Here is a 27,496-nt window from a genome sequence, read left to right on the forward strand (position 1 = left end):
ATAATGAGGCTTAAGAGGAAGAGAGATTTATCAGCAATTAGAAAAAAAAAAACAGTAATTAGAATCATAGGATGAAATCCAAATAAGAGGCTGTTTAGAGACCAGGTGATAAAATTCCAAAGGCTTGAGTCAGGGCAACACTCCTCCCTGAGTTCCTTTTATAGGACAAAACAGTCACCAGAAAGATGAAAAGTACCAGATTCATTATTCTCATGATCGTCACATGATTCTCCCTGCTGTATGTAGTTTGTTTTATACATGTGTAATAAAATGAAAGTATTTTTTAAAAAAAGAAAGAAAGAAATCTGATATTACAAAACTCATGGGGTGAGAGGTTTTTAGGAGAAATGTGGGTTTTCTCTTTCCTGGGTGGCTATTGGCCACCTGCCATGAGGGTAGGAGGCGTAGAGGTGAAGGCAACGAACATGACAGATAGTCTCAGGGACCATTTCAGCGAGGTAGCTCAACTTCACTTGGGGTGACACTTTATAGTACTTGCAGAGTGGCTTGGGGCCTGCCCGGATAGGTGGACATAATTGCAGGCACTTTCTTGTTTTGCATTTGGCAGCACACCCTTATTATATGAACGAGAACACAGTGCCTAATTATCCTGTAGATGCCGCATCTGGAGAGCTGGCGGCGAGCTGTGCCAAGGGCCACATATCACATGTGGTTAGAGGCATCTGTACCTAAAGGCACTCTCCAGATGAGGTCAGGTGGAGAATAGGTGGCCATCCTAGGGAGAGGGAGTCCCTCCATCTAGTGCACACCTCAGAAAGGCTATCCAGACTGGGAGGACTGGAACCTCAAACATCAGGCATCCTCCAACAGAGGAGGTGCCCAGTCATCTACAGTGCAGTATAGGCTGAGGACTGTCAGCACCTGCTTCTGGTACCCAGTAGTGAGTGATTCTTTCCCATTTGTGGCCATTCCTTAGAGGCAACCCATAAATAAGATGTGCTGCTTCTCTTGTGCTGCTTGGAATATACTTAATGCTTCTATCATTCTGTCACTGATGCCCCTTAAAGTGACGCCTGCTTGTTCTAAACATCCTCACAGCCTACAACATGAAAAGTGCTTGATAATTCCACTCTACTTGTTTTTTCAAAAATCTGTGGGATCCTCTGGTCTGAAAACACAGATTGATAGTAAACTATAAACCATTTGGCAGTACTATTCTTCTCTATTGCCTCATAGTCTGGTTTTATGTTTTCTATGAAAAGTAAAATACATCTCCCTAATCACCTTTGATTCCCTTCCTGCCTCTGAAACATGACTTTTGCTTTAACTGGGCACCAGGGCATGAACAGCCAGTACATTTGAACCAGTTAGAGAGAACGCAAGAAGCACAAATGGGATTTTTCAGACTGAAAAAAATATCTATAATGAAATGAATCTGATAAAATGGGGAAAATATGGCCCAACTTCTTAGAAATAAATTATCTTTAACTCTCCAGGCGCCTCCAGGCTGACTTTAATAACTAGTTCAAAACAGAATTGCTGAAATACTTAGTCTACATCCAGAGTGCTGATTATTTTGTTTGAGGCTTCTGTGCATTACGTTTGATGAAACATGCTTGCCTCATAACAGTGATATTAAAATCATAGATCTTCATACGGCTCCCAAACTCATTATACCAAATCAAACAATCATAGTCCACACCATGAATAGACATAGTCTCTGTTGACTAGGTACTTAATGTTTTATCTTAAAAGAAAGTGGACTAGTACTAGGAAAGGGGGAAGTGTGCAACAAGTAATTGTGAAGAACACCCTCTCATACACAATTTCCTTTTCAATTTTCTGACAGGATGTCTATTTTGCCTACTGATCCCATACTGCTATGATATGGAAAACACGCCTTCTCCATTACCTGTACCATGCAAATGACTTTTGTTGGGTTTTTACACTAAATAATGATTCATTGGTAACTTCTAAATTGAATCCCTGACTGGAATATCCACTTTCTGAATGAATATATGCATTCCTGCACTCCTAGGATGTAAATGTCTCACAAGCATTTCAAAGCCAACTTTAACTAAAATTTACCTCTTTTGTACACATTACTGATATGCAGATATGAACAGTTGAGGCTTTCTATACACGCTTCCTTTTTTGTGTATGTTATTTTTCTCTTTGTATGTTAAAAAGTATCAGTAACCAAATGTTGTGTCTTTTACCTCATCGATGGAGGCTTTCTTGCTTATGTCTCTGACCTCACTCTCTGCCATCATTTCTGTTTTTCCCCGTTATACATCAGACTTATTAGAGTATTAGAGTAGCCAGGTACAAAGTGCTAAACAAAGTAAAACTTCACACATGGGTTTTATAAGTTTATCTGACCCAAAAGAAAAAAAAAGAAAAAAACTTGATATGTGTCACATTTATGTTAAATATTTTAGTGGAAATTAAAATTCTGAGTTTAATATTTTAGATTCACATTTTAATAAATGTGAATCTCACCATTTTGCTTTTTCCTGTGACATTTTCTCCCATGCCATATCAATTTTGTTCACTGGCTGTTTCTGAAAAAGTTGAAGATCAAATACAAATGCTTGTCTATCCTCTATTTCAGATGCTTTGGCGGTGTCTTCCTGATTTAATTAGTTAATACGTTTGTTGATTTATTCTCAGTAAGCATGTTTACTCAACTTTTTAGTACCCTGTCTACACTCAGGCTACGGACAATTATTTATATACTATTAATACCGTAATGCTTTAATGAATTTCATTTGTATTTGTATTTTTACCTTCATTTTTTCATGTTTTCCAGAATCATAATATTTGCTTCCATTGAACTGGAGGTGTGAAGTTGAGACAAGGTCTTACACAATAGCCTGGATGGATAGCACGGAACTTACAATACAGCCAGGATAGCCTTGAAATCATTGCAGTCCCTCTACCCTGAGTTTCCCCAAGGCTGGGAGTATAGGCATATGCCACCATGCTTGACTTTCTATTGGATTTAACTAGGAATTTTCTGTGGTGGTATTCATCAGAATTTTCTCATTTCTCTGCTTTTTTATGTATTTAGCTAATTTTGTGTCATTGTCACTTTATATTTTCAGACTATATTTTAACCTAACTTTTACTCAAGATACAGATTCAATTTTTCTTGTCTTATCTTTCACAAAATACTTTGGTGGATTTTTCTTGAATAGAGAAGAAATATGAATGAAGTATATTAGATACATAATAGAATTTATATGAAAGTGAAAAGGACCAAGAAGAAGAAAAAGTTGAATAAATGTGATGAAAATGCATTATTATTATTTTTTGTTTGTTTGGTTTGGCTTTCTGTTTTTGTTTCTGTTTTTTGAGACAGGGTTCCTCTGTGTAACAGCCCTGAGTATCCTGGACTCACTTTGTAGACCCGGCTGACCTCAAGTCCACAGAGATCCACCTGCCTCTGCCTCCCAAGTGCTGGAATTAAAGGCATGCACCACCATTGCCTGGCAGAAATACACTGTTGCACTATTATATATTAAAACTCATGATAAATTTTCAATTTATTTCTCATTGTAAAGATAAACAATGACCACTGCAATATAATGTTTTGTGTATTGAAACTTAGATTTTTGCAAAAACAAAACAGGAAAATGACATACAAATAGGGGAATATCTTGATTTGCTAAAATCAATTTTTTCAATTTTTATTATAATTTATTCACATTACATCCTGATTGTAACCCTCTTGCTCTTATCTTCATGTTCCCATCCTCCCTCCTTCTTCTGCCTTATTCCCCTTCCCCAGACCTCTGACCAGGTGGGTCCTCCTCCCCTACCATCTGACCACAGCCTATCAGGTCTCATCTAGGAAGCCTGCATCCCTTTTCTCTGAGTTCCCAGTATAAATTTCAAAATGGTGATGATAAGAAAAAAAGACATGTTGTTATGGTATAAAGTATATTCATTCAGAGTGTAGAAAGATACAACCATAGAAGACAAGTTTTAAAATGTGTATCTACAACTAATATCTAATTATTTTCAATATCCTCATTAATTGAATGGGAAAACAGAATACAGGACTGTATATTTGTTTGTATTTTAAGAATACAGATGATAGATACAATGATAGCAGATTATCTTTGAAGGATATTTAAAATACATAATAAATTCTTACAAATTAATACACAAACAAAAAATTCAGAAATAAAAACTGAAAAATATTAAACACTTTCATTCCCTAAAATATTATTTAAAGTGACAAATAACACCTAGTAACTGCTCTACTTTATTCACTGAACGATTCACCAATCAGACTGAATTAGTAAATAAGAAAGCAACAAAATAAAAGATAAAATGTGGAGAACAAAATTTCCTATATCAATAATGGCAAGCCAGAAGCAGAAAGACTCAAGTAGCATATACTCACTTATATCTGCATACTAGCCCAAGGGGCATGTCCCACGAAAGCCTTCACTTACCAGGAAACTGGGACAGAGGGGAGGACATCCCATTGAGACTCTGGATGAGAGAAGCATGGGAGAATAGCAAAGTAGAAGGATCCAGAGGGTCCTAGAAACCTACAAGTAGAACATTATGGTAGGCAGATTTGGGCACAGGGGTCCTGCTCAAACTAAAGCACCATCCAAGGACAATACAGGTGGTAAACTTTAAACCCCTACCCAGATCTAGCCAATGGTCAGAACAGTCTCCACAATTGAGTGGAGAGTGGGATATGACTTTCTCACGTACTCTGGTGCCTCACATTTGACCATGTCCCCTGGAGGGGGATATCTGGTGGCACTCAGAAGAAGGACAGCAGGTTACCAAGAAGAGACTTGATACCCTATGAGCATATACAGGGGGAGGTAATCCCCCTCAGGAATAGTCATAGGGGAGGGGAATAAGGGGAAAATGGGAGGGAGGGAAGAATGGGAGGATACAAGGGATGGGATAACCATTGAGATGTAACAAGAATAAATTAATTTAAAAAAAAGAATATTAAAAAAAATAATGGCAAGATCATAGCTTGCTAAAGTCATTTTGGAAAGCTATTTGACATTATCATCATGATCAAGTTAAAGCAAATATTATGGCCCAGCAGTGCCTTTCTGGGTATATTCTGAACAGATATGACATCAGACAAACCCTTGACATAGGCAAAAATGTTCACACTAAACTATTTCCACTAAATCCACAATAAAGACAACAAAAAATGCTCACCACCAGTTGGAAGAAGAGTAAATTGTAATTTACCTGTGTACAATAATATTGGAAAGGAATCAAAGTGGCCAAATCATTGCTACCAAAAGGCAAAATTAATATCCTAATATGCTATGAAAGATGTAAAAATTATAAATTATACCATTTATCCTAATTCTTAAAAATGTGTCCAGCATTAGAGATAAGATGTTGCTTCTTTGTGAAGGATGTGTATGGGCTTCAGAGTGAAGACTTCTGTATACTCCTGGGCATTTCCTTTCTTTTTTTTAAACAAAATGATGTTGACTTTTCTCATACTTTCTTTTGTATATATCAGCTCTCTATCATCTTCATGAGCTAATTATACAGATTGATTTTGTAATAGTAAGTCAGCTTTCAGTGTAGAAATCGCATCTTTTGTATTTGCTTATACCTTCATCAATGGGCATTTAATTCTAACTATTGTTTATTGGAAACACTTGGATAAATATATCTTTTCATGACTTTGATTTGGGGCATTTTCAATAAATTGGTCTTTGTGAGCCATACGGCTATCAGAATTTTAATATTTTTGAAGAAATGTATGCATTAATTTCTATAGTGGTTACACCATTTTGCCACATGGAAAAACCTAGTAAATATTATATTAAGTAAGCTTATCTGAGGAGGTCAAAACTGCGTGATTATAATCAGGTGATGTGTCTACACTAGAAAAACTCAAGAACAAACAGTAGAGTGCTGGATCCTAGCAGCCAGGAGACTGAGGGAAATGGGGAGATGCTACACAGTGGCTACAATGCTTCATTTTGTGATGGTTACTCTGATTGTCAACTCAGTGGCTTTTATAATGCTCATGAAAACAAATATTTTTGCATATTTATGAGGGAATGTTTTATATAATCTAGAAAGACCCCTAAAGATCAGTGATGTCTTTCTGTGAGCTTGCTTCCCAGCTTAGTTAAAAGAAGAAAGAGAGCTTTGCCAGAGCCTGATTGATCTCTGCTCCCAGTTGTGGCTGCTGCGTGACCTGTAGGTTTGTGTGTTTTCTTGCATTGATGTGAACTGTGAGCCAGAGCAGTACACTCATCTGAAGGTAGTTTACTCGGATATTTCGTCACAGCAGTAAGACATATCACGAACAGTCACAAAACAAATTATTTCAGCTGCAAAGCATTGCATTTTTAGTAAAATGTCTTGTAACAAACACTGAAAATTCTGGTAAAAAAAAAATTAGATCCTATTTCTGTCCTGGTCATACAGTACTAATTTTTCTCCTGATTTGTACTGATTTCTCTCCTCCTCATACAGTCAGAGTGGCTAACTTATTCCTAATTTTACTTTTGAGAAATTCTGTTTATATTTTACTCATGGTTTTGGAGTTCGTTGAGTAAGAATGGAGATCATTTATTAAGAAAGGGAAAGCACTCTCAAAAATAGGAATGTGAGGATGGGGACAACATCAAAAAGTCTCATTATAGTACTTTACACATCATAAAGTCTTACCTGTTTTCATTTATCTGAAAAATATAAGGAGTATTTATGTTGTTTCTCTCTTATTCACTTTATTATACTTTTTGTGATTTATTTACTATTTATTTATTTTTATTCACTTTACATCCTTGAACAAACTTCCTCCCTGTTCTCCTCCTGGTCCCATTCTCCCATCCTCTTCTCTATTTCCCCCTCCCCTTCTCCTCAGAAAAGAGGAGGCCCAACAAGAACAACCCACCCTGCTACATCCAGTTGCATCAGGACTAAGCTCATCCTCTTCCATGAGGCCACACAAGGCAACCCAGCCAACCACAAGTGACCTAAAAAAGCAGGCAACTAAGTCCACCTAAGTTCATCATCAGAAACTGCCCCTGCTTCACTTGCTGGAGGACCAAAATGAAGACCAAGATGTCCATCAGTTGGTGTGAGGCGCCAAGTCCTTGGTTGGTATTTCAGTCTCTATAAGCCCCACGGGCCTAGTTTAGTTGATTCTTGGTCTTCTTGTGGAATTCTTGTCCCATCCAGGTCCTTCTATCCTTCCCCCAACTCTTCCACAAGGATCCTGTTTCAATCTGCCAATGGATATAGCCTCTCAGAGGACAGTTATGATAGGTTCCTGTCTGCAAGCACAGCTCAGTGTCATTAAAAGTGTCAGAGGTTGGCTCTCTACCATCGGGTGAGTTTCAAGGGGGCAGTCATTCTCAACAGAGGAATATCTAATGGCTGAGAAGCATGTAAAGAAATGCTCAATATCATTAGTCATCAAGGAAGTGCAAATCGAAAAGACACACACACACATACAACTTTAGTGAGTTAGTCTTCATCTTCTACCTTATTGAGGAAGATTCTTTTTATTCCTGCTGCACTGTGTACTCCTGGAAAGCAGGCCCATGAACTTCCAGTAAATTCTCCTGTCACCACATTTCATCTCTCTGGAGAATTGCAAAGATTATAAATTCATACTACAACATCAGGGTTTTTAATATGGGTTCCAGGGGTCAACCTCTATTGTAGGGATGGTTTGGCTGGTCCTTTTATCCATTGAGTCATATGACCCAGACCAACCAAATAGGTTGAAATTATTTTAATTTTATTTTTCTTTGGTTTATTTCATTTTATTTTATTCCTCTAAAGGCATGCTCGTTTTAAAATTTCTTCAAAATTGTTATAAACATTTTCATAATCCATTTCATGATATCTTTTTTGAGTTTGAATTTTTCATATGTAATTTTTTGTAAACTTTCAGCTATAGCCCAAAGATTCTCTTATGTCTATTCTCCCTGTGCTGGAGTTACAGATGCTCTCACATTCTGCCTTCCTGCGGGTGCTTGCAATCCAAACTCAGATCTCCATTGTTGTACAGTAAGCACTTCACCCAAAAAGCTGTCCTCCCAGCCCCTGAGTTCTTAATGTTAATTCTCAGGTAATTAACTTCATAAAATTCTCTTCTCTTTTGTGTAAAGGATTTCTGTGAGCTTAATTCTTAGACTTGCTTGGCATTCAGTCTAAAATGTATTAGCCATGTTCTTTTAAAGTTTGTTCTCTTTTTTTTCTCCTTTATTAATTTATTCTTGTTACATCTCAAAGGTTATCCCATCCCTTGTATCCTCCCATTCTTCCCTCCCTCCCATTTTCCCCTTATTCCCCTCCCCTATGACTGTTCCTGAGGGGGATTACTTCCCCCTGTATATGTTCATAGGGTATCAAGTCTCTTCTTGGTAACCTGCTGTCCTTCCTCTGAGTGCCACCAGGTCTCCCCCTCCAGGGGACATGGTCAAAGGGAGGCACCAGAGTATGTGAGAAAGTAAAATCCCACTCTCCACTCTACTGTGGAGAGTGTTCTGTCCATTGGCTAGATCTGGGTAGGGGTTTAAGGTTTACCGCCTGTATTGTCCTTGGCTGGTGCCTTAGTTTGAGCGGGACCCCTGTGCCCAAATCTGCCTATCATAATGTTCTACTTGTAGGCTTCTAGGACCCTCTGGATCCTTCTACCTTGCCATTCTCCCATGATTCTCTCATCTAGAGTCCCACTAGAATGTCCTCCCCTCTGTCTCAGTTTCCTGGTAAGTGAAGGCTTTCGTGGGACATGCCCCTTGGGCTAATATGCAGATATAAGTGAGTATATACCATTTGAGTCTTTCTGCTTCTGGTTAACTCACTCATTACGATCATTTCTAGCTCAATACATTTATCCACAAATTTCGGGAATTCCTTGTTTTTAATAGCTGAATAGTATTCCATAGTGTATATGTACCACAGTTTCTTTATCCATTCTTCTATTGAGGGACACTTAGGCTGTTTCCATGTTCTGGCTATTATGAATAAGGCTGCTATGAACATGGTTGAGCAAATTTTCTTGTTGTGTGCTGGAGCATCTTCTGGGTATATTCCAAGGAGTGGAATAGCTGGGTCTTGAGGAAGCCCTATTCCCATTTTTCTGAGATAGCACCAGATAGATTTCCAAAGTGGTTGTACTAGTTTGCATTCCCACCAGCAATGAAGGAGTGTTCCTCTCTCCCCACATCCTCGCCAGCATGTGGTGTCGCTTGAATTTTTGATCTTAGCCATTCTGATGGGTGTAAGATGAAATCTCAGAGTTGTTTTGATTTGCATTTCCCTGATGACTAAGGAGGTTGAGCATTTCTTTAAGTGTTTCTCAGCCATTTGGTATTCCTGTGTTGAGAATTCTCTGTTTAGTTCCAAGCCCCATTTCTCAATTGGGTTATTTGGTTTGGTGGTGTTTAATTTCTTGAGTTCTTTATGTATTTTGGATGTTAGACCTTTGTCAACCCTACATCTGATAAAATTTGTTCTCTAATCATTCCAATGCTTGTTGTGATGGATCCCATTGCTTATTTCGCTAGTTTTAGATTGTTCTGTTCTTATCCTGGCTCATGGGTTACTGAATGGTCGATAGTGTGTATGGAAATTCCCAGTAGTGGTCTGATAAGATGCTTCACCTATCCTCCTCCACAGAGATCTTTTGTGGCTTTTTCTTCATAGCAATTAGATCAGACTGAGATGATTAAATCTAAGTGCATAGCAGGGACATTTAATAGCATGCCTCAATTTTGTTAGCATGAAATTAGAGCTCTTAGTAACACATACAAAAACAAAAACAAACAACAAACCTTAGAGGTCTGTCATTCATGTATTTTTTAATTTCAAAAACACTTTAGCTACCTCAATCTCTCCTCATCTTCTAAATTTCATACTCACTATTTTTTGCTCTGCTTCTGAAATTCTTCACAAATATGAATTAACACTTCTTCAGAGAATAAGACAGTATTAAATATGTGTTTTAAATCTCCAGAGTTCTATTCCCCTCCCCTAGGTCTGTGAGAGAAGGGGACCTCCTCCTCTATCAAATATGATGCTGGAAAAGAAAGACTCTTACTTTGTCCGGTTTCTTTCTCTCCACTTACAGTTCCTGGTACCTACATAAAGTTTGTTAACTTAAAGATTTCAAAAACAAACAAAAAACAAAATCAAAACAAAAACACCTGAAATAAAAAAACAAACAAAAAACAAAATCAAAACAAAAACACTTGAAACAAAAAACAAGAATTTCACCCAACTAATGTAGCTATCTCCTCAAGATTTACTTATGCATTATTGTTGTAAATGAAAGTAGCTGTCCAGTTTCTAGTATGTGATTTATGTTTTTAATCTGCTTGGGTTAATTATTGGCTGTTTAACATTTAAATTTTTGACATAGTTCTTGACTAATTCTGGCTACTTAAATAAGAACTATTTCTGAAAGCTAGTCTCAAATGTAATTTATCTTTGTTACTAATCTTCTATATATGTATTTATTTGTAGACCATATCATGTTGGTACTATATGTCTTTAGTAAATGTGTCAATGTGTCAATGGAAAATTGCCTCAGAGTCTATTATAAATGGAAGAAAACCCATCCTCCATTAGAAACAGAAATCATAAAGTCTTAACCATTTTAATGGCTTTTTTTTTTGCTTGCAGTTAGATTTGTAATAACTTTACCACTCTATTCAAAGAACACAGAGATAGTGTTTTACAAGAAGAGGAATAGTTGATGACAATTGTCATTTCCACTGAAGAAAAAAATGATTTGAGAGAGCATATGTGTACACATACACATGTGTGTATCTGATGTTACAATAGATTTTATTTCAAAGCACTTCTCTATTTCATGTAATTACTCTGGTTGCTAAACTGACACACATTTTACACAATAGCCTCATTTCTCAAGAGGCCTCTAATCTGACAGGAGTAATACATGAATACATTATATAATATACAAAGTAATCTTTTTGAAAGTATGTTCTACAGACTCTCCTCAGTAAGAAAGTTCATAATGATAAAACATTTCTGGAGAGATAAGATGACAAGTCAAAAGGGAAAGAATTTCTGCCAACTCAGAGCAAAACACCAAAGCAGCGTGGTGTTTTGTTTATTTTAACAGGTTCACTTACTTTTTGTCATTTCTATAGCCTCATGTGTTTGAGGTTAGTCCACACTAAAACAGAATTATTCAAAATTTCCAAGACTGGATCTCTTCCAGCATCTTCAGAGCGGTTTTCCAGCAAAGTGAAAGTAGAATAGAGGTAAAAGATGAAAACTAATTCTCTACTAATGAATATTCGCCCATGATTTTCATACCCTTTAATGATAAGGTTTCTAGCCATGGAACATTACATCCTTTCTTCAGGGCTAAAAATTAAGTCTGGAATTAAGTGATACGTAGGTTTCACTCCTGTTTGCTTCCAAATGCCTTCCAGTTTAAGCTGAACTCACTTCCTTTTTAATGAGACCTTGCATCTCCACTTCCTTTCTAGTGATTATTGTGATTCTCTCAACTGTTGGAAGCCATTGGTGTTTATTTACACGTAGCCTTCTTTCTTATCAAAGGAATGTACTGTAACTTTTTCCCATCAAAGCCATCTTTTGTTTGTTTGATGACTTGGTCCCTTCACAGTGTTCATCTGATCAGATTGTAGATATCCAGAAAAATATCCCTATTTGAGTTAATTTAGACTCTTAGTTAGAACTTCAAATCCTCTTTAAACACCATCTATATGGAATAATGTTTAAATATGTAAAGGGGGTATATGTTTACAAAAAATAATAAATTCTAGTAGAACTCTGCCTACATATTCCTAACTCTGTAGTCTTCTCTACACTATAATCTAGGCTTTTAAATATGATCTTGAAAAAAATATTTCTCAATTTTTATTTTTGCCAGAGGGAGAATCTGTGAAATAACATCTATAAACTGTGAGAAGTAATTGAACCTGGAAGTTGTGAGGTTAGGTTGTGGTGATTAATGATGATTGTTGACTTGACATCCTACAAAACAAATCTCCAATGATGTCTGTGAGAAAGTATCTAGATTGAGTTGGCCTTAGGGGAAAACCATTTCCTGGGCTAGGATAGCAGATTGAATAAGACTGAGAAAGAGATCTGAGTATCAGAATTCATTTCTTATTGCTTCCTGATTATAAACTCAATGTTGCCAGACACCTCATGCCCTGCCTTGGTACCTTCAAACTGTGAGCCAAAGTCAATTTTCCTTCCCTGACTTGTTAATTTTCAGGTGTTTTCTCACAGCGTGAAAAGAGTAGCTAAAATTACGGGTTTATACCTGATAACTCAGTGATTCAGAACCTCAGTTTTCAGCTGTAGTGTGAAGTTAATACATATTGTCTATAGATCCCATAGAGCAATAGGCAAAGTCACAATAAAAATCACCTAACAAGAGATGGTTAGCAAGCTTTTGGTCCACATCTTGCTTCTTTGTCATGATTGCTGTGCTATGGACCCCGCACCTATGAAATGGGAATGGATGGCTTTTGGTTGATAGTATCACCTTTTTCTCAACAATTCTACACTTTATTTCCTGTTATAAATAAATAACTCTTTACATCTTAATGTGTATTTCTGAGTTCTATTTAATATTTTATACCATTGCTTACTTTCCCATTTTGTTTAAGGGTTTTAAATTTTCTTACTCCTCAAGTAAGGAATATTGTAAGAAGAATGCCCAACCACCAGTAGATCCTACTATTAGAATAAAATAATCTAAAGTACCTTTTAAAAGGCTATTTGTAAAAAGACTTGGTAGGATGATTATTACATGTGGGTAGCAAATCAGCTTCTATAATAACTATGTGGGTTGTGAAAAGACTCTGAAAACTAAGGTTAAGTTGCAGCCTAATTAATGTACTTATTAAGTTTATAGCATCAGGTAGAGAAAGGAGCAGATCTTGAGGGTAATATCACTCCCTCTTTCAGACATTCCGTAAGACATACACAAGGTCATTGTCTTCTCATCTACCAAGTGAGTGGATGTGCCACCTGAAAAGAATTCTATATGCTTGAAGCTGATCCTTTAAAGCCTTATCATCTAATGAGTTATATTAACCATATGGGAGAGTGGTAACATTTGAATGCAGATCATAGTGTCTACTAGGAATAGTTTACAAAACTGTGATAACTCCCCAGGCCAATGATAAGTTATATTAAACACCTATTGAATGTTTAATATGCAACAGCCATTAGAATAGATACAAAAATATCCCAAAAGCATATAGGCTGTAAATGTATAAATAAATATATCTGCGTCTTTTAAGCACTAATAGAGCAGTAAATTCACCAGTGGGGAAGAGAATCTGCCTCCCTTGCTGCTTATTTCATGTATTACCTGCATAATAACTGTTTGGGAAATGAGGGGGTAAATGCTATAGTATTACAGAAATGGGAAGGAAGTAAGTGATAATTCCAAGAGAAGTCAAAGTTTTGGTAAATTACATTCAAGCTAAGTCTGTCTCTTAGATGGATGGATTGGATATATTAAATCAGAAAATACGTGAGCAATTGAGCAAATGAAGCTTCATACAGAAGAAATAGAATGGGCAAGATGTTAGGAATCTGATGCTTCAGTGTATATGAGAAAGTAGAACTAGTGTGCTTGTATCTAGTGGCTCGAAGTGTGTGGTCAGTCTCATTAGAGCTGGTATCCTCACAAGGAGAACACTGATTCTAGGGGGCAAGAAAAACTATGTTTAGAACCCTGTGTAGTCTTCCCAAATGCCCAAATTTGGAAATCTTGGTCAGATTTTAATGCCTGTTTCTCTTGGGATTAGTCTCCTGGGTGTCTAGATTTTATTCTGGCGTTGTATCTTTTAGAACAGTATGTGAGATGGTTTATTTATGTTGTTTCATGACAGCACAGTGAGATGCCTTCCAAGAATTCTATTGAGTTATAGGGAAGAAATAAGTTGTAGTTTGAGAGTTCAACTACTGAGCCATTATGTGTGATTAGCCTTTGGCACAGATACATCAAGAGACTGCAAATGTAAAATCTATGAGTTTGGAAACATTTAGAATACTAATTGATCGAGGAGTCATGTTGGAAAGGTAGGATAGGAACGTAATTTTCATTAATGATGATTCAGGGGCTTGAAAGCTAATGAGTTGCCTGTGTGAGTTGATTGGATAAAATATAATAAAGAGGATGCTCATCCTAAAGGAAAAGTGAAGAAATGTCAATGGATCAGAGGTGCTGATACCTATTCAGGCAGGGTCACTTGCAGCCGATGTGCTCATGACTCCTGGTGTGTGTGGCCTGGGGTCTAGGGACTGGCACAAGAGAGGCATTCAAAATCCATACTAAATCAATGCTTTGTTTGGTGTAACCACTGAATCTATCACTAAGTAACACACCAATACGTTTGCTTGGTGCTCTCTGTGTTTTCCTATATTTTGTTTGGGGTATACACATAAAATAGAATAATTTCCTGATTTATTCTTCTATTTGTATGTATTTATAGTTTTTGATAGAAATAATACCAATGCCTTAAAGCAAATATTAATTCTAAAAATGAGAAAGAGTTAAAAAATGACTAAAAAACTGTATCTTCTACTCAACATTAGATGATTTGTACTTTTTTTCTTTATTAGTTTTACTTACTCTTGTAAGTATGTATCCTTTAAAGACTCTCCAGTTTTTTTCAAAGAAATTTTGTGGGTAAATCTAATTATTATAAGACCTGTACTGATTTTGTCAGTGTGGTCTGAAACTATGTGTGTGTATATGTGTGTGTGTGTGTGTGTGTGTGTGTGTGTGTGTGTATGTATCACATGATGAATATAATGTGTATTTGTAAATTAAATATATATGCAATTATATATGACATATAATATATTTCTGGAAATTTAACATAATTAATGATAAAAATTCTAGTATTGAGATACTTATAAGGCTAAATAGTAGAATGGCATTGTAAAAACAGGAATCTTTTTTTGCAGTTATTAAAACTATCAAATATCTAAATGTGAAGAATAGAACTTTGTAAAAACAATCTTTATAAGAAAACAAACTTTCATGAATTGTCCATTATCGGAAAATAAATTTGAAAAGAGAAAGAAGGAAGGTTAGGTTGTAAAGAAGGAGTGCATATTTTCCATAATAATATCTTCAGATGAGAATGGAAATGGCATTTTATAGGATGAGTGTGTTTGTATCATGTCTTTAGGAAAGAAAAAAAGAAATATAAGGAGCTGGTGAGAGTTCAGCAGTTTAGATCACATACTGCTTTCAGACGACCTGAGTTTTGTTCCCAGCATCTGTATCACCTGTTACCCCATGTTAGGGTACCCAGTGTCCTCTTCTAGGTTCTACAGGCACCTGCATTGACATGTACACATTTACACACCCTTCCTCCACCACATAATTAAAAATAAAATACAGCTTAGGAAAATGAGGAAATTTAAGTGAATACAGGGTAACTGCTTTGAGCACAGATGAGTGTGCATGGATGTTTTCCTTTTGGCTAATGCTGAGTGAGTTAAGAAAGCTTTTCTTCATAATGCTAAGTTACTTTGTTACTGCAGGAAAAGCAAAGCTAGAAGCATCACTAGAACAATAATAAATAAATAAATAAATAAATAAATAAATAAAGTGAATGTGCAGTCAAGTCTCATGATTTAGTGCATCGCGCTACAGACACGCTGAAAATCTAAATTAGCAAACACTGACTTTTTAAAGAATGAGGAAACAGATATTGCAGTTGTCCTAAGGTTCTGGTCACAATATTTTCATCAATTAATCATCACACAGCCTTGATTTATCAGGGTTCCTGTTTTAGGATTTTTAAATATATAGTTGATTGACTATTACAACTTTTTCAGAGTACTTTATCTATTCCTGAATGCAGATCATGTGATGTATGTATGTATATCCTATATAAATCACAGCTTCCCCGTGCTTAGGAACACTAATAGATAAATCCTATCCTTGGAACCATATGAGAAAGCAAACTCACTGACAAAACCAATAAGAATGTGGAAATTCTGGAAGTAAATACAGTACAAAAAACATTTCTGAGATCTGCCATCTTTTTTTCCCTGTTGTTGTGTGTGTCTTTTAAATTTATTTATTTATTCACTTTACTTTCCTATTGCAGCCCCCTCCCTACTTTCTTCTTGTTCAACGTCAAATGAGCACATCAAGTCAGGGCATTCTGCTTTTCTTTCTCTGCTTGTATGTGTGGATGACTCCAAAGTAAACGAACATGAATATGGGTATTATAACTAAAATGTAAAAAGTAGTTAAATTTAAATACATTGTGTGAAGGCTCAAACCCTGGCCTTTGGGTAAATTAGGCAAGCGCTCTGTTGGTGAAATATATCCCAGTCCAGGATTTGTAAATAGAGAGTCATAAAAATTAACAATCTCCAGTATATTTTAAATATTGGGGAAGAAAAATGAAATGGATTATAAATAATGATGAAAAATGCCACTAGTGAGGAGAAAGAGAATTAGATGAACAGATGAATGCATAGACATGTAATAAATCTGGAAAAAGTGCCTTAAGTGTGACATTTTCCTTTTTCCTTTTCCTTTGTTATGGTAAAACATTTATCACTCTTAACAATAATGTGGGACCAGCACATTGAAGACTTTTCTATCAAAGCAATGAAAACCACTAGGTGGTAGAAAGGCAAGTTCCCATTTTCCTTAACATGTATTTTATTTCTTAGCATCCTTTTATTCCTTGTGTGAAATACTCTGTCATTTTAGACAAAGCTGAAATCTCATTTGTAACAATCATAATAAGTGATAACTATGGTACATAGGACCTTTTCTACATAAAATATTCTTTCTTGCAACTTATCTGGCAAACACTCTTTATAAATTCCAGAACAGTGACCCTGTTTGGCTCATGGTTATTGATAATTTTCTGTTTTTACAGTAACTCAATGGTTTTTTGTTTTTGTTTTTTTTTACTATAAGTTGGAAATGTCTGGATCAAAATAATATTAAGCTTACAGTGTGTGAACTAACAAGGCTAATGACAACACATCATTATTTTTCTAAATTGTTAGAGATTTATGCCTGAGAAAAACAAAGAGCGAAAGAACCAAGTCAAAGATGAGCAAATTAACATTTTTGAATTCAGATACTTTTCATCTATGGAAATATTACCCACAAGAGAGTTTATCAAAACCAGCTTTCTGCAAACGCCATTAAATTCAGTGAATGGATTGTGAAGAGTAAATTGAGCCCATTATCATCTCACATTTTTATATAACATTCATAATCATACTGTTACATAAGGGTGAGCTAACATTAACCAAAGGAACAATTTGAATTCACATATCCAGGATGGTTGGGACTCTGCTTGATAGACAGAGCTTCCTGTCCTGTTTGCAGCTCGCCCATGCAGCTCCTGGGTGCCAGCAAGACCCACACTCTCCTATCAGCAACAACAGAGGGAGGGGATGAGGCAAAAAAGCCCACTTCTCTTCAACTTGTCAGCTTTAAATAAAATCTTCTGCAACCGAAAATGAGAAAGTTGAGGGAAGATAATGTGTGTAGTATCCAGATTCAACATGGGGACAAAATTCTCCGCTTTCCTTCTTGTTCCTTAATCTGCCACCAAGTTATTTTTTTTTTTAATACTCCATAGATAGCTTTTAATGAGATATCTCATGTAAATAGCCTTAGGAGGAAAATTGGCTCATTTTGTTTGCTTGTTCCTTTTTCTCCATTTATGTGCTTTGGCCTTGGGAAACATCTCAGGTTCTTGTGGGCAAACTCTGCATACACTAATGATAACTTATGACCTTTGCAACAAATCCTAATTATCAATATTCAAATCGAAATGATATAGCATATCATAATTTAAAATATTCATTATTTTTCTTACCTAATACTTCCCCCCCAATACTGGTTTTAAAATCAAATTACTATATTGGGAAAAAAACATTTATTCAGTAGAAAATAATATAGATGAGGTAGTCAATGGATAGGAACGTAAATCAGTGTCTTCCAGCAGCTGCTGGAATTCAGATATCTTCCCCACTGCATTCAGCAGGCGCCACTCTGCTCTTCCCCTTTGCGTCCTCCACATTACTCCTTTGATTCTTTAGTGTTACTTTCTTAAACTTCCAAAGTTTCCTTGAATTATATATTTCCTTAAAGAGAACTTCCATGTCTTTAAGAAAGGACAACACCACGATGGAGATGGGCCAGGACCAGCTCTGTGCCTCTGTGGACAGGACAACTGACATATCAAAGCCTCCTCTTCTAGCTGCTATGGGGCGTGTTATGTAATTTAAATGTTTTTCCTTGTGTTTTGTTTCCAATATCTTGTTCTCTTTATTTTCTACATGAACTTAGAATACTTTTACTCACTCTTTCTGTTCTCTTAAAATGAGAGTCAGGGTGTGATTGTAAGTTGAGGGATGTGTTCACTCTCAGTGGCATTGATGTCCCATTTAATTTCTTGAAGTCATGCAAACATATGATTTTACATATATATTTATATGTATTTGAGAAGTTTCATAGGGTGGGAAGGAACATGTGCGCTGTAGTCCAAAATCATTTTAGTTTTAGCCTCTGAGAAATCAGCATTTAACAGGATAACTAACTGCAAGATACTTTAACCCTTGTAATGTTTATCTTTTATGTGAATAACAATAATCTCATTCCATGGTGTAGTTTAATAAATATTGGATACGTTTTGCACATATTTTCCAATCTTTTATTCCAATTTAGTTATTATTTAGTGATTGTTTAATTAAATGAAAAGAATATATTTAAAATTAATTTGATTTATTTATTAAATAAACAGAAAAATATTCATGGTAAAATTGTGAGACTTGCATTATATCTTACAATCTATAAAATTTCATTAAAATTCCTCTACAATTCAATAGAATGTTATTGCCTTCTGGCATCTGAAATCCAGATTTCTCATCGCCTTTGCTTTTCACTTCTAACAGGCTCGTAGGTAACAGTCACCTCTGGCATACAATGCATGGTTTTCGTAAGGACTGAAGTAGCCATTTTATGATCAGTGTTTCAAAACAGAAAGATTCATTTTCCCAGAATATCTCTGCTCTAAGATTTGGAAATTGTTTTTTGTTTGTTTCCCCAGTGATGGCTGGGCTGACAGGTACGACGTGACAGATGGGTATCAGCGAGAAGCCGTTGGTGGAATTACAATCAAGCTCCAGTCTCCCGATGTCAAGTGGTTTGATGATTATTACCTAAAACTTCGACCAGAAACAAACCTCAGAAACCCTTGGTTTCAAGAATTTTGGCAGCATCGTTTTCAGTGCCGGCTGGAAGGGTTTGCCCAGGAGAACAGCAAGTACAACAAGACTTGCAACAGTAAGTCAGTTTATTGTTTCATCTAAAACGGATAAAGCTAAGGCTCCAATTTGTGTGAACTGGGTCATGCAGATGGAGATTATCATCCGTTAGTGAGGAGGACTCCTACATAAATAGAACAGGTATTTCCATTTAATGGTGATAAACAGGTTTTATTCTCACTAACAGAAAAACATTTCTGAGCAAGTGTTTACTCTATTGAGACTTAAAAATAATTAAATTACCACTATTTATAGCGTTAAAAAAATGAATGTGTTTCTGTAAGGCGCTATGCAAGAAGCATCACATGAATTAGCTCCAGAGTGAAACTATTCCTGACATCGCTGAAGGCAGGGGTACTTCGATGTATTTTTTTTCTATCGTCTGCAGCAGTTAGGGAGCAGAACATTTATTGAAAGAATGAATGAATAAATACCAGAGAGAAGGTCTATTTTCTACTACAATAAATAAGCCAATAAATAAGCCAGAAGTGGTAACAGGAAGCTTGGTGTATATGGTTATAATGTTTTAACAAGCATAATCCCACAAAAACCATCTCCCAGTCATTTAGCAGGTGCTTTCAAGGCCTCAACAACGCGACAAATTATTGCTTTAGTTATAAGGATACTATGATATGGAAGGCTCATTCCTGTCTTCAAATTTTCAGCATCTTAAACATAAGGTAAAACTGTTGAGAAAAACTGCAATTCCGTGTTGTCAATGTTGTGAGTGGTATAAGGCTTAGGCAACGGATTTACTTAAAGCATAGCACACCTTCAGGTCCTTTGTTGATTTTAATAGCCAGGCATAGCTAATGTTGATATGTAAGTCAATTTCACCAAATCATTGTTAAAATTGATGAGGAATTTGTAGAGAATGACTTATCCCCACATTGTGCAATAAAAAAAGAAGATGATTTTGCAAAGAAACTAAATGTCATAGTTGCTGGTGTTACTACTTTCTTATTTTGTTAGTTTAGGAGTTTTGTTTTGTATTGCTTATTTTCTGTTACAATTTATTCAGATTACGTCCATATTATTATCCATCACTTGTATCTTCCCATCCACACCCTCCCTCCCTCTTTCACTCTCTTCCCCTCCCCTAGACCTGTGACAGAAGGGAACCTCCATATGACCACAGCCTATCAGGTCTCACCCAGATAGCCCACTTCGTCTTCCTCTGTGTGCCACCAGGCCTCCCCACCAAGGGGAAGTGATCAAATTGTGGGCACCAGAGTTCATGTCAGAGGCATCTATGAGAATAGCATCTTGTGTCAGCCTTTGTCATTATAAATCCAATTCTTGTCAACAGATAAGTTGCCACTTTTCTGCATCAAAATAAGAAAAAAAAGTGAATTCATCAAGCAGCCTCTCTGTTAGGGTATCTCTGTGCATTGTTTTCATAAAAAGATGACGATAGTAGCGTTAGTTTGTGCTTACTTTATCATTATTTGACAAAAGAAGAACATAGCCACCCTATACTGGTTCAGATGGTGGGGGAAGTAAGGTGAGTTACTTATGGTTTCTATTGCTGTGACAAAAAAAAAAAAGCACCAGAACCATAAGTGAGGAAAGGGTTTATTTAGTATTTTCACCCATATCACAATCCTTCATCAAAGGAAGACAGTGCAGAAAATCAAGGCAAGAACCTAGAGGCAAGAACTAGCACAAAGACCATAGAGGAATTCTGCTAATTGGCTAGGTCAGCCTGAATGCTCGTACACAGCAGGACCAACTTACCTGTGCAGGAATGGCATCACCTACTGTGAGCTTGGACTGTAGCTTTGATATCTCTACTCACTTTTGAAATGGTACACCCGTTTTTTTCATGTGTGACATTTTTTATGCTTTTGGGAAACATAAACTTCTTTTCTATCCTTGTTCTGTGCTTGTGGACAGGTGACCACACAGCTACTTTGGCACAGTGGCAGAGGAATATCACTGTACGCTAACCTCCTGAGCCCATTTTTTTCATATAAACTTGCAGTCAAATTAATATATTTATTCATCTCTCTATCTGTGTATCTATGTATCTATGTATCTATCTATCTATCTATCTATCTATCTATCTATCTATCTATCTTTTGATCTATCTTGGCTTTTATACTTCATTTATTTTAGGTTTTAGGGCAGAAATGACAATGAAAACATTTCAGACAAATATTACATTTTCATAATTCTACCCATTAATAGGAGAATGTCAGCTGTAAATTCATCCATTTACATATGACTTTATTTTCCATCTAAATTTGACTTTTAAAAACATCAAATTTTACAAAGAATATTAATGCAACATGCTCAGATTTAAAATACCACATTGCTTTTTGTTTTTTAATTTTTTATTTAATTTATTCAGATTACAACTCATTTGTTATCCCATCACTTGTATCTTCCCATTCCTCTCTCCCTCCCACTTTCACCCTATTCCCCTCCCCTAGGTCCATGACCGAAGGGGACCTCCTCCTCTTCTATATGGTCATAGGCTATCAAGTCTCATCTTGGTAACCTGATTATTCTTTCTTTGAGTGCCACCAGGCCTCCTCACCAAGGGGAGGTGGTCAAATATGGGGCACCAGAGTTCATGTCAGAGTCAGTCCCCACTCTCCACATAACTGTGGAGAATGTCCTGTCCATTAGCTAGATCAGAATACGGGTTCCATGTTTACTATTTGTATTGTCCTTGGTTAGTGCAATAGTTTGAGCAGACCCCACCTGATCCATCAATCATGATGTTCTTCCATCCACTCCCTTTTCCCTTTATCTTCAGAATAGGAGAGGCTTACTATGGTTATCACCCAGCCTGGCATACCAAGTTGCAGAATGTTTGGGTGTATCTTCTGATATTGAGGCTATACAAGGTATCCCAGTAGCTGAAGAGCATCCCAAAGGCAAGCAAAAGATTCAGACAGTGCTTCCTCCTGCTGTTAGGAACCCCACATGAAGACCAAGCTATAGAATGGTTATATATGTGCAAAGGGCCTAGGTCCATCCTATGCATGCTCACTGGTTGGTGATTCAGTCTCTGTGGGTCCCTATGAGGCCAAATTAGTTGATTATGTAGGTTATCTGTAGTATTCTTGACCACTCGGCTGAGCCCATTTCTGACACTTTCTAATCACTATGGTATCTTCTCATGGAAAACATTTATTTCTTATTGTATTCCCATTACCTTCTGCTGATTTTTATCATATAACATCTTGAAAATTGGCATGGATCACGCCTAGCTCTGTCATATATAAACATAATTTCTAGTCCAGCATTTTTCAAATATTCTCCTTGCATAAGCCATTGTTTGCAACTCTGTTACAGGACATCTCTCCTTATTTATAATCTTTACTTACTTTCTCAGCATTTCCTCATATCAAAATAAACATCTATGCATTTCCTATGTAAGCTGTTTAGCCATTTGTGTTTATGCCACCTTTGGAGAGGGGTGCTCACGTTTTGATCCGGAAGTTGCTGATTTGGGTATTTTGCTACACAGAGTATCATTTCCTACATGGAGAACAATAGCCTCATCACCATCCACACAGAAGCAGCTGCAGTCTACAGGATTATTTCCTGTTGTGTTATACCAACACATACAAAGACTTTTCATCTTTTCTTCAGCATGTAAACATTTTTAAAATATTCTACAGATGCCATTTTTTTAAAAATCTTTTTTGTGTTTATTTCTCCAAATTCCTAAACACTTTGTATCTGTAACAAGTATTTAATAAACACGGTGAAACAAATATTACTTTATTTCACTTAGGCCCAGATAGTGTTATAACAATAACAGGACCCCCCAAGTCCAAAAGTGGAAACCAGGAGAGTGACTGAAGGTGTACAGGTTGACTTTCTTTATAGGTTTTCTAAGTATAAATCCAAAGCTTTCTACAACTTATTTGTTTGTACCCAGCAACTGACTTAGTAACTTCTCAGGTATCTGGCTTGCTTTATATATCAATGTGATTAAACATCATTTCATGAATTTGAATATTCTAGCATATATTCATTGACAAGCTGTGTAGTTAGTAAAACTTTCTCAGAAAATTGAGAATATTTCTACCTCAAGACCCAGTCATTCCACTCCTGGGCATATAACCAAAAGGTGTTCCACTATACAACAAGGACATTTGCTCAACTATGTTCATAGCAGATTTACTGGTAATAGACAGAATCTGGAAGCAACCTAGATGTCCATCAACTGAAAAACGGATAAAGTAACTGTGGTACATTAACACAATGGCATACTACTCAGCTATTAAAACCAAGGAAACCTTGAAATTTGCAGGCAAATAGATGAAACTAGAGAAGGTCATCCTGAATTAGGTAACCCAAGTCCAGAAAGACAGGCATGGTACATACTCACTTATAAGTGGATATTATCCTAACATCGATGCCCTCTGAGAGACTCCACCCAGCAGGGAATTGTGATGGATTCTGGGACTCGCTGCTCGACTCTGGTGGAAAACTGAGATTGGTAAGGAAGAATGAGGGAACGGAAGGACCCAGAGGGCTCAGCAGCCCCACACGAAGACCATCAGGGCTCATGGATCTGGACCCAGGGGTGCCTGCACAAACTGTTGCACCAACCAAGGAGAATACATCCAGTAAACCAAGATCCCCTGTTCAGATATAGCCAATGGACAGCTCATTCTCTACAGTTATGGGGAGAGTGGGAACTGGGTCTGACTTTAACTCTGGTGTGCCCCTCTGCCCACCTCTACTAATTTGATCACTTCCCCTTGGTGGGGAAATCTGGAGGACACACAGAGCAAGGGGAAGCAAGTTATCTGGATGAGACATGATAGGCTGTTGTCATATGGTGGGGGAGGAATTCCCTTTCTGTTAGAAGTCTAGGGGAGGGGAATAGGGCAGAAGTGGGAGGGAGGGTGGGAATGAGAAGATACAAGTGACAGATAACAATCAGGATGTAATCTGAATAAGTTATAATAAAGTAGTTGTTTTAAGTGTATTTAAAAATTACTGAAATCATATGGTTTGATGTTGTTATAGGAGTTAATGATACTAAAAGTACAAATGTAAGCATTCATTAAAGCTGCTGATACAGTTACTTTGCCAACAGAGGTACTTACTGCACAGAGAAACAGTAGTATCAGCATCAGCATCCTGCACACATAAATATTTGCTGTACCTGCTACATCATTGGTTACATATTCAAGAGTGTGTCTAGCAACTAGAAACTTTTGCATTTCTGTTACAGTGAATTTCCAGCTATAGTCTACATTCTTTCTATTAAATGTGTCTCATAAGGGTTTAAGAGGAGTGAAGTTACTTAGACTACAACAATTGTTATTCATTTATCAAAATTGTATGCCATTCTTTAGAAGGTGACCTAATCCAAAGATTTCCCTGAGACCCTGATGTATGGGGAAGCAATGCTGTTCTTTGTCTAAAACCAAGAACAGTCTTAGAAGAATCAGTAATGGCTGGAACTCAGAGCCTTGGGGGACTGGTACCTTTTGATCCAGAGAACACAGCTTGTCTTATCCTAAAAGACTATGGTTATCAGTCCCAAGGCCACTGTGTACCTTGTCTGCAATGTTCTTGAGAAACCATCTGTTAACCCTTATACAATATTGTTCAGTTTAGCTTCCCTCTGACTTAGTCCCATTGTGTGATATTTTCTGCTGACTTTGTGTAATTTCTTTGTTAAAAAAAAAAACAGTTTATAAAGTGCAGTACTTCTTAATAAGCTTCCTTAGCATAAGACACAGTTTTTAGGCAAGACCGTCTGACCCCCACTGTCCTGTTCTGCCTTTATCTTCTCATCTCCTGGCTGCCTCCCATTTAGGGTCCTGCCAATGAAGAATGACCTGATGGTCCTGGTCAATGTTCTATCCTTCATTTGCTATTCAAAGTATTCATTAATGTTGTAGATATTGTTCAGAACAATTGGGAATCTCTCAAACTGAAAACACAAACAAAAATACAAATTTTAGACTGTTGAGAGGAAGTTATTATCTGGAAGAAAGAGCTTCTAGAGTTTAAGAACACTTTATAAGGGCCAAATAAAATAAACCATATATCATACTTAATACCAGATAAGAGATGTCTCTCTAAAGCCCCAGATGATAACATTTTCAGAAAAATAAACTGGTAGAATTCTTATTTTAAAATAAAAGTTTAAGAAATGAGAGTAATTGTACAATTGTCTATCCTGGTGTTTGGTACATGTGATTTTCCTTGATAAATGCCCATCATTAAAAATTATTCAAGTAAATTCTCCTATAAAGCCATTGATTTCAAGATAGAACCACAAACCAGGTATATTTGAGGACTGAAACTTTAATCCAATGTGTTTTACATCAGCTAGACAGTGCTGATAATTGACTCAGTTACTGCATACATCGAGTATATTCTATAAAACAGTAGACTTAGATTCAGAAAGCCTACAAAGATACAACATATAACACTGATAGACCATAACAACAACAACAAAAATACTACCTTTCTAAGCATTGTTTTATATAGTGATATAGGTAATACATAAATGACATTTGTAACATGTGCTACTCCTTGAGTCCATAAAGGGAGCCACATTTAATTTTACTATATATTCGCTTATGCTAGTTGCTATAAGCATGTTCATCCACAAGACCATGGCAAGTATTTGAGGTTGTCCTTTCCACAGCCTCCATGATTGGCTTACTGTTTTAACATCTTGGTAATTGCCAGTGCTGCAACCTTTAAAAATTGTAGAGAACTGGCTCCCAGGACAGATGGTTACTAAATAAAGAGCCGCTGTCCCCTACAGCTGTGACATGGCACTAAAAGAAGAGGACAGCCTTCTATAAAACACAGGATCACTGAGTAGATCATGGTAAAAGCTTGACTTTTTAAAAATAAAATTTGAGTTAATAAATGATAATTAAGATTTACAACATCAGACAAGTCAGAGGTGGAATCCAAAGGGATGTATGGTCTGGCATTTTACATCAAAGTATCTAAATTCAACTCAATAACTAAAGATACAAAGAAATATAATATTAAAATGAGAAAAGTTATGTATGTCTTTAGAAAACAGATAATGGAGTGCATATCATGTGTCACTCATTTTCCCTAGATGGCAAAGCTGCACTGCACTAAACAAAATTAATACAATCACAACAGAATGTATTCTTGTTCAGTTAAATATTAGATTATCATAGAAGAAACATAAAATCCAGAAATAGGATTTTTAATGTTGAGAGGATTCAGTTTTAGTGGAGTACTCAACTGTGACTCTACTAAGAGATTATATTTGTATGAACTCCAGATGATTGAATGATGCTAATGTCCACACAGAAAAGAATTCAGAAGAAAGAAATCACAAAAATGTAGTCTAAAGTGGTAGACAGTCATCATACTTTAGGCAACAGTTGGAGACCATGGTAAGAAATAGAGTAAGATGTGTGAAAACAGTACAAAGCAATGCAAACGATGTAACAAGAGTTGAGTTCTCATAGACCCTAGTGGATATTGTATATTGAATCTGGCTTTTACTCCAGAGAACTAAGAGCCCAGGAATTCCTTGAAAGAGGGGCTTTAGCAGTCACTTTTTGTCACTTTGTTTCAGGGTTGTTGTTGTTGTTGTTGTTGTTGTTGTTGTTGTTGTTGTTGTTGTTTCTGTTCTATTTTGGCATCACTTTGATTATATTTCACTTTCCACAGAATCTGTTAGGAGATAAAACATTCACTGCAACATGTGCCTTATATGGCAAGAGTCATGGAAATTTCTATTACGAGAAATAAATGCACATTTGTGTATCCAAAAAGAATGGAAAGGGATTATGAGTGTGAAATGTATCTGGGAAGAGCAGGGATATAGGATAACGGTGTGAGATAAATGAAAATACACCTAGAAGAGTTCATTATGAAAAGAACTTGAGCTTGATCATTGCTGGTAATGATAAAAGTCTAGTCCCCAAGTCACTTTGCCTTTTATGGAGTTTTGAAAATTATCTGTCGTATTCATAGACATGAAGGTATTAGATTGATTGAAGTAAGGGAAAAACGACAAAGAAACAGTGACAAATTGGAAGCTTTATGGCTGATTGATGCAAAGCTGAAATGTCAGTGTTGGAGAATCAATACAAAGTTGTTGGATACCTTTTAAGCATGTCTCCCTTTGAAGTGATATTAAAGATGATCTGATCATTATTTGAAGGAATTTTATATTTCAAGAAATTTTGCTCTTACCACTAAAACTAATGGAAATGTCTTTTGGGTG

The 27,496-nt window shown here is 36.4% G+C and overlaps 1 protein-coding gene across 4 annotated transcripts in view; it reads left to right on the forward strand.

Annotated features, from left to right (window-relative positions):
* GRM5 (glutamate metabotropic receptor 5) overlaps positions 1 to 27,496 on the forward strand; it is an 879,135-nt gene that overhangs the window by 703,952 nt on the left and 147,687 nt on the right. For all 4 annotated transcript variants that reach the window (XM_084773380.1, XM_084773382.1, XM_084773379.1 and 1 more), the window contains exon 4: positions 19,065 to 19,300. In XM_084773380.1, the coding sequence (XP_084629506.1) occupies positions 19,065 to 19,300 (236 nt within the window). The remainder of the gene's footprint in view (positions 1 to 19,064; positions 19,301 to 27,496) is intronic.

This window comes from Acomys minous, assembly GCF_964271855.1.
Source record: "Acomys minous genome assembly, chromosome: 2".
Lineage (NCBI taxonomy): Eukaryota > Metazoa > Chordata > Mammalia > Rodentia > Muridae > Acomys > Acomys minous.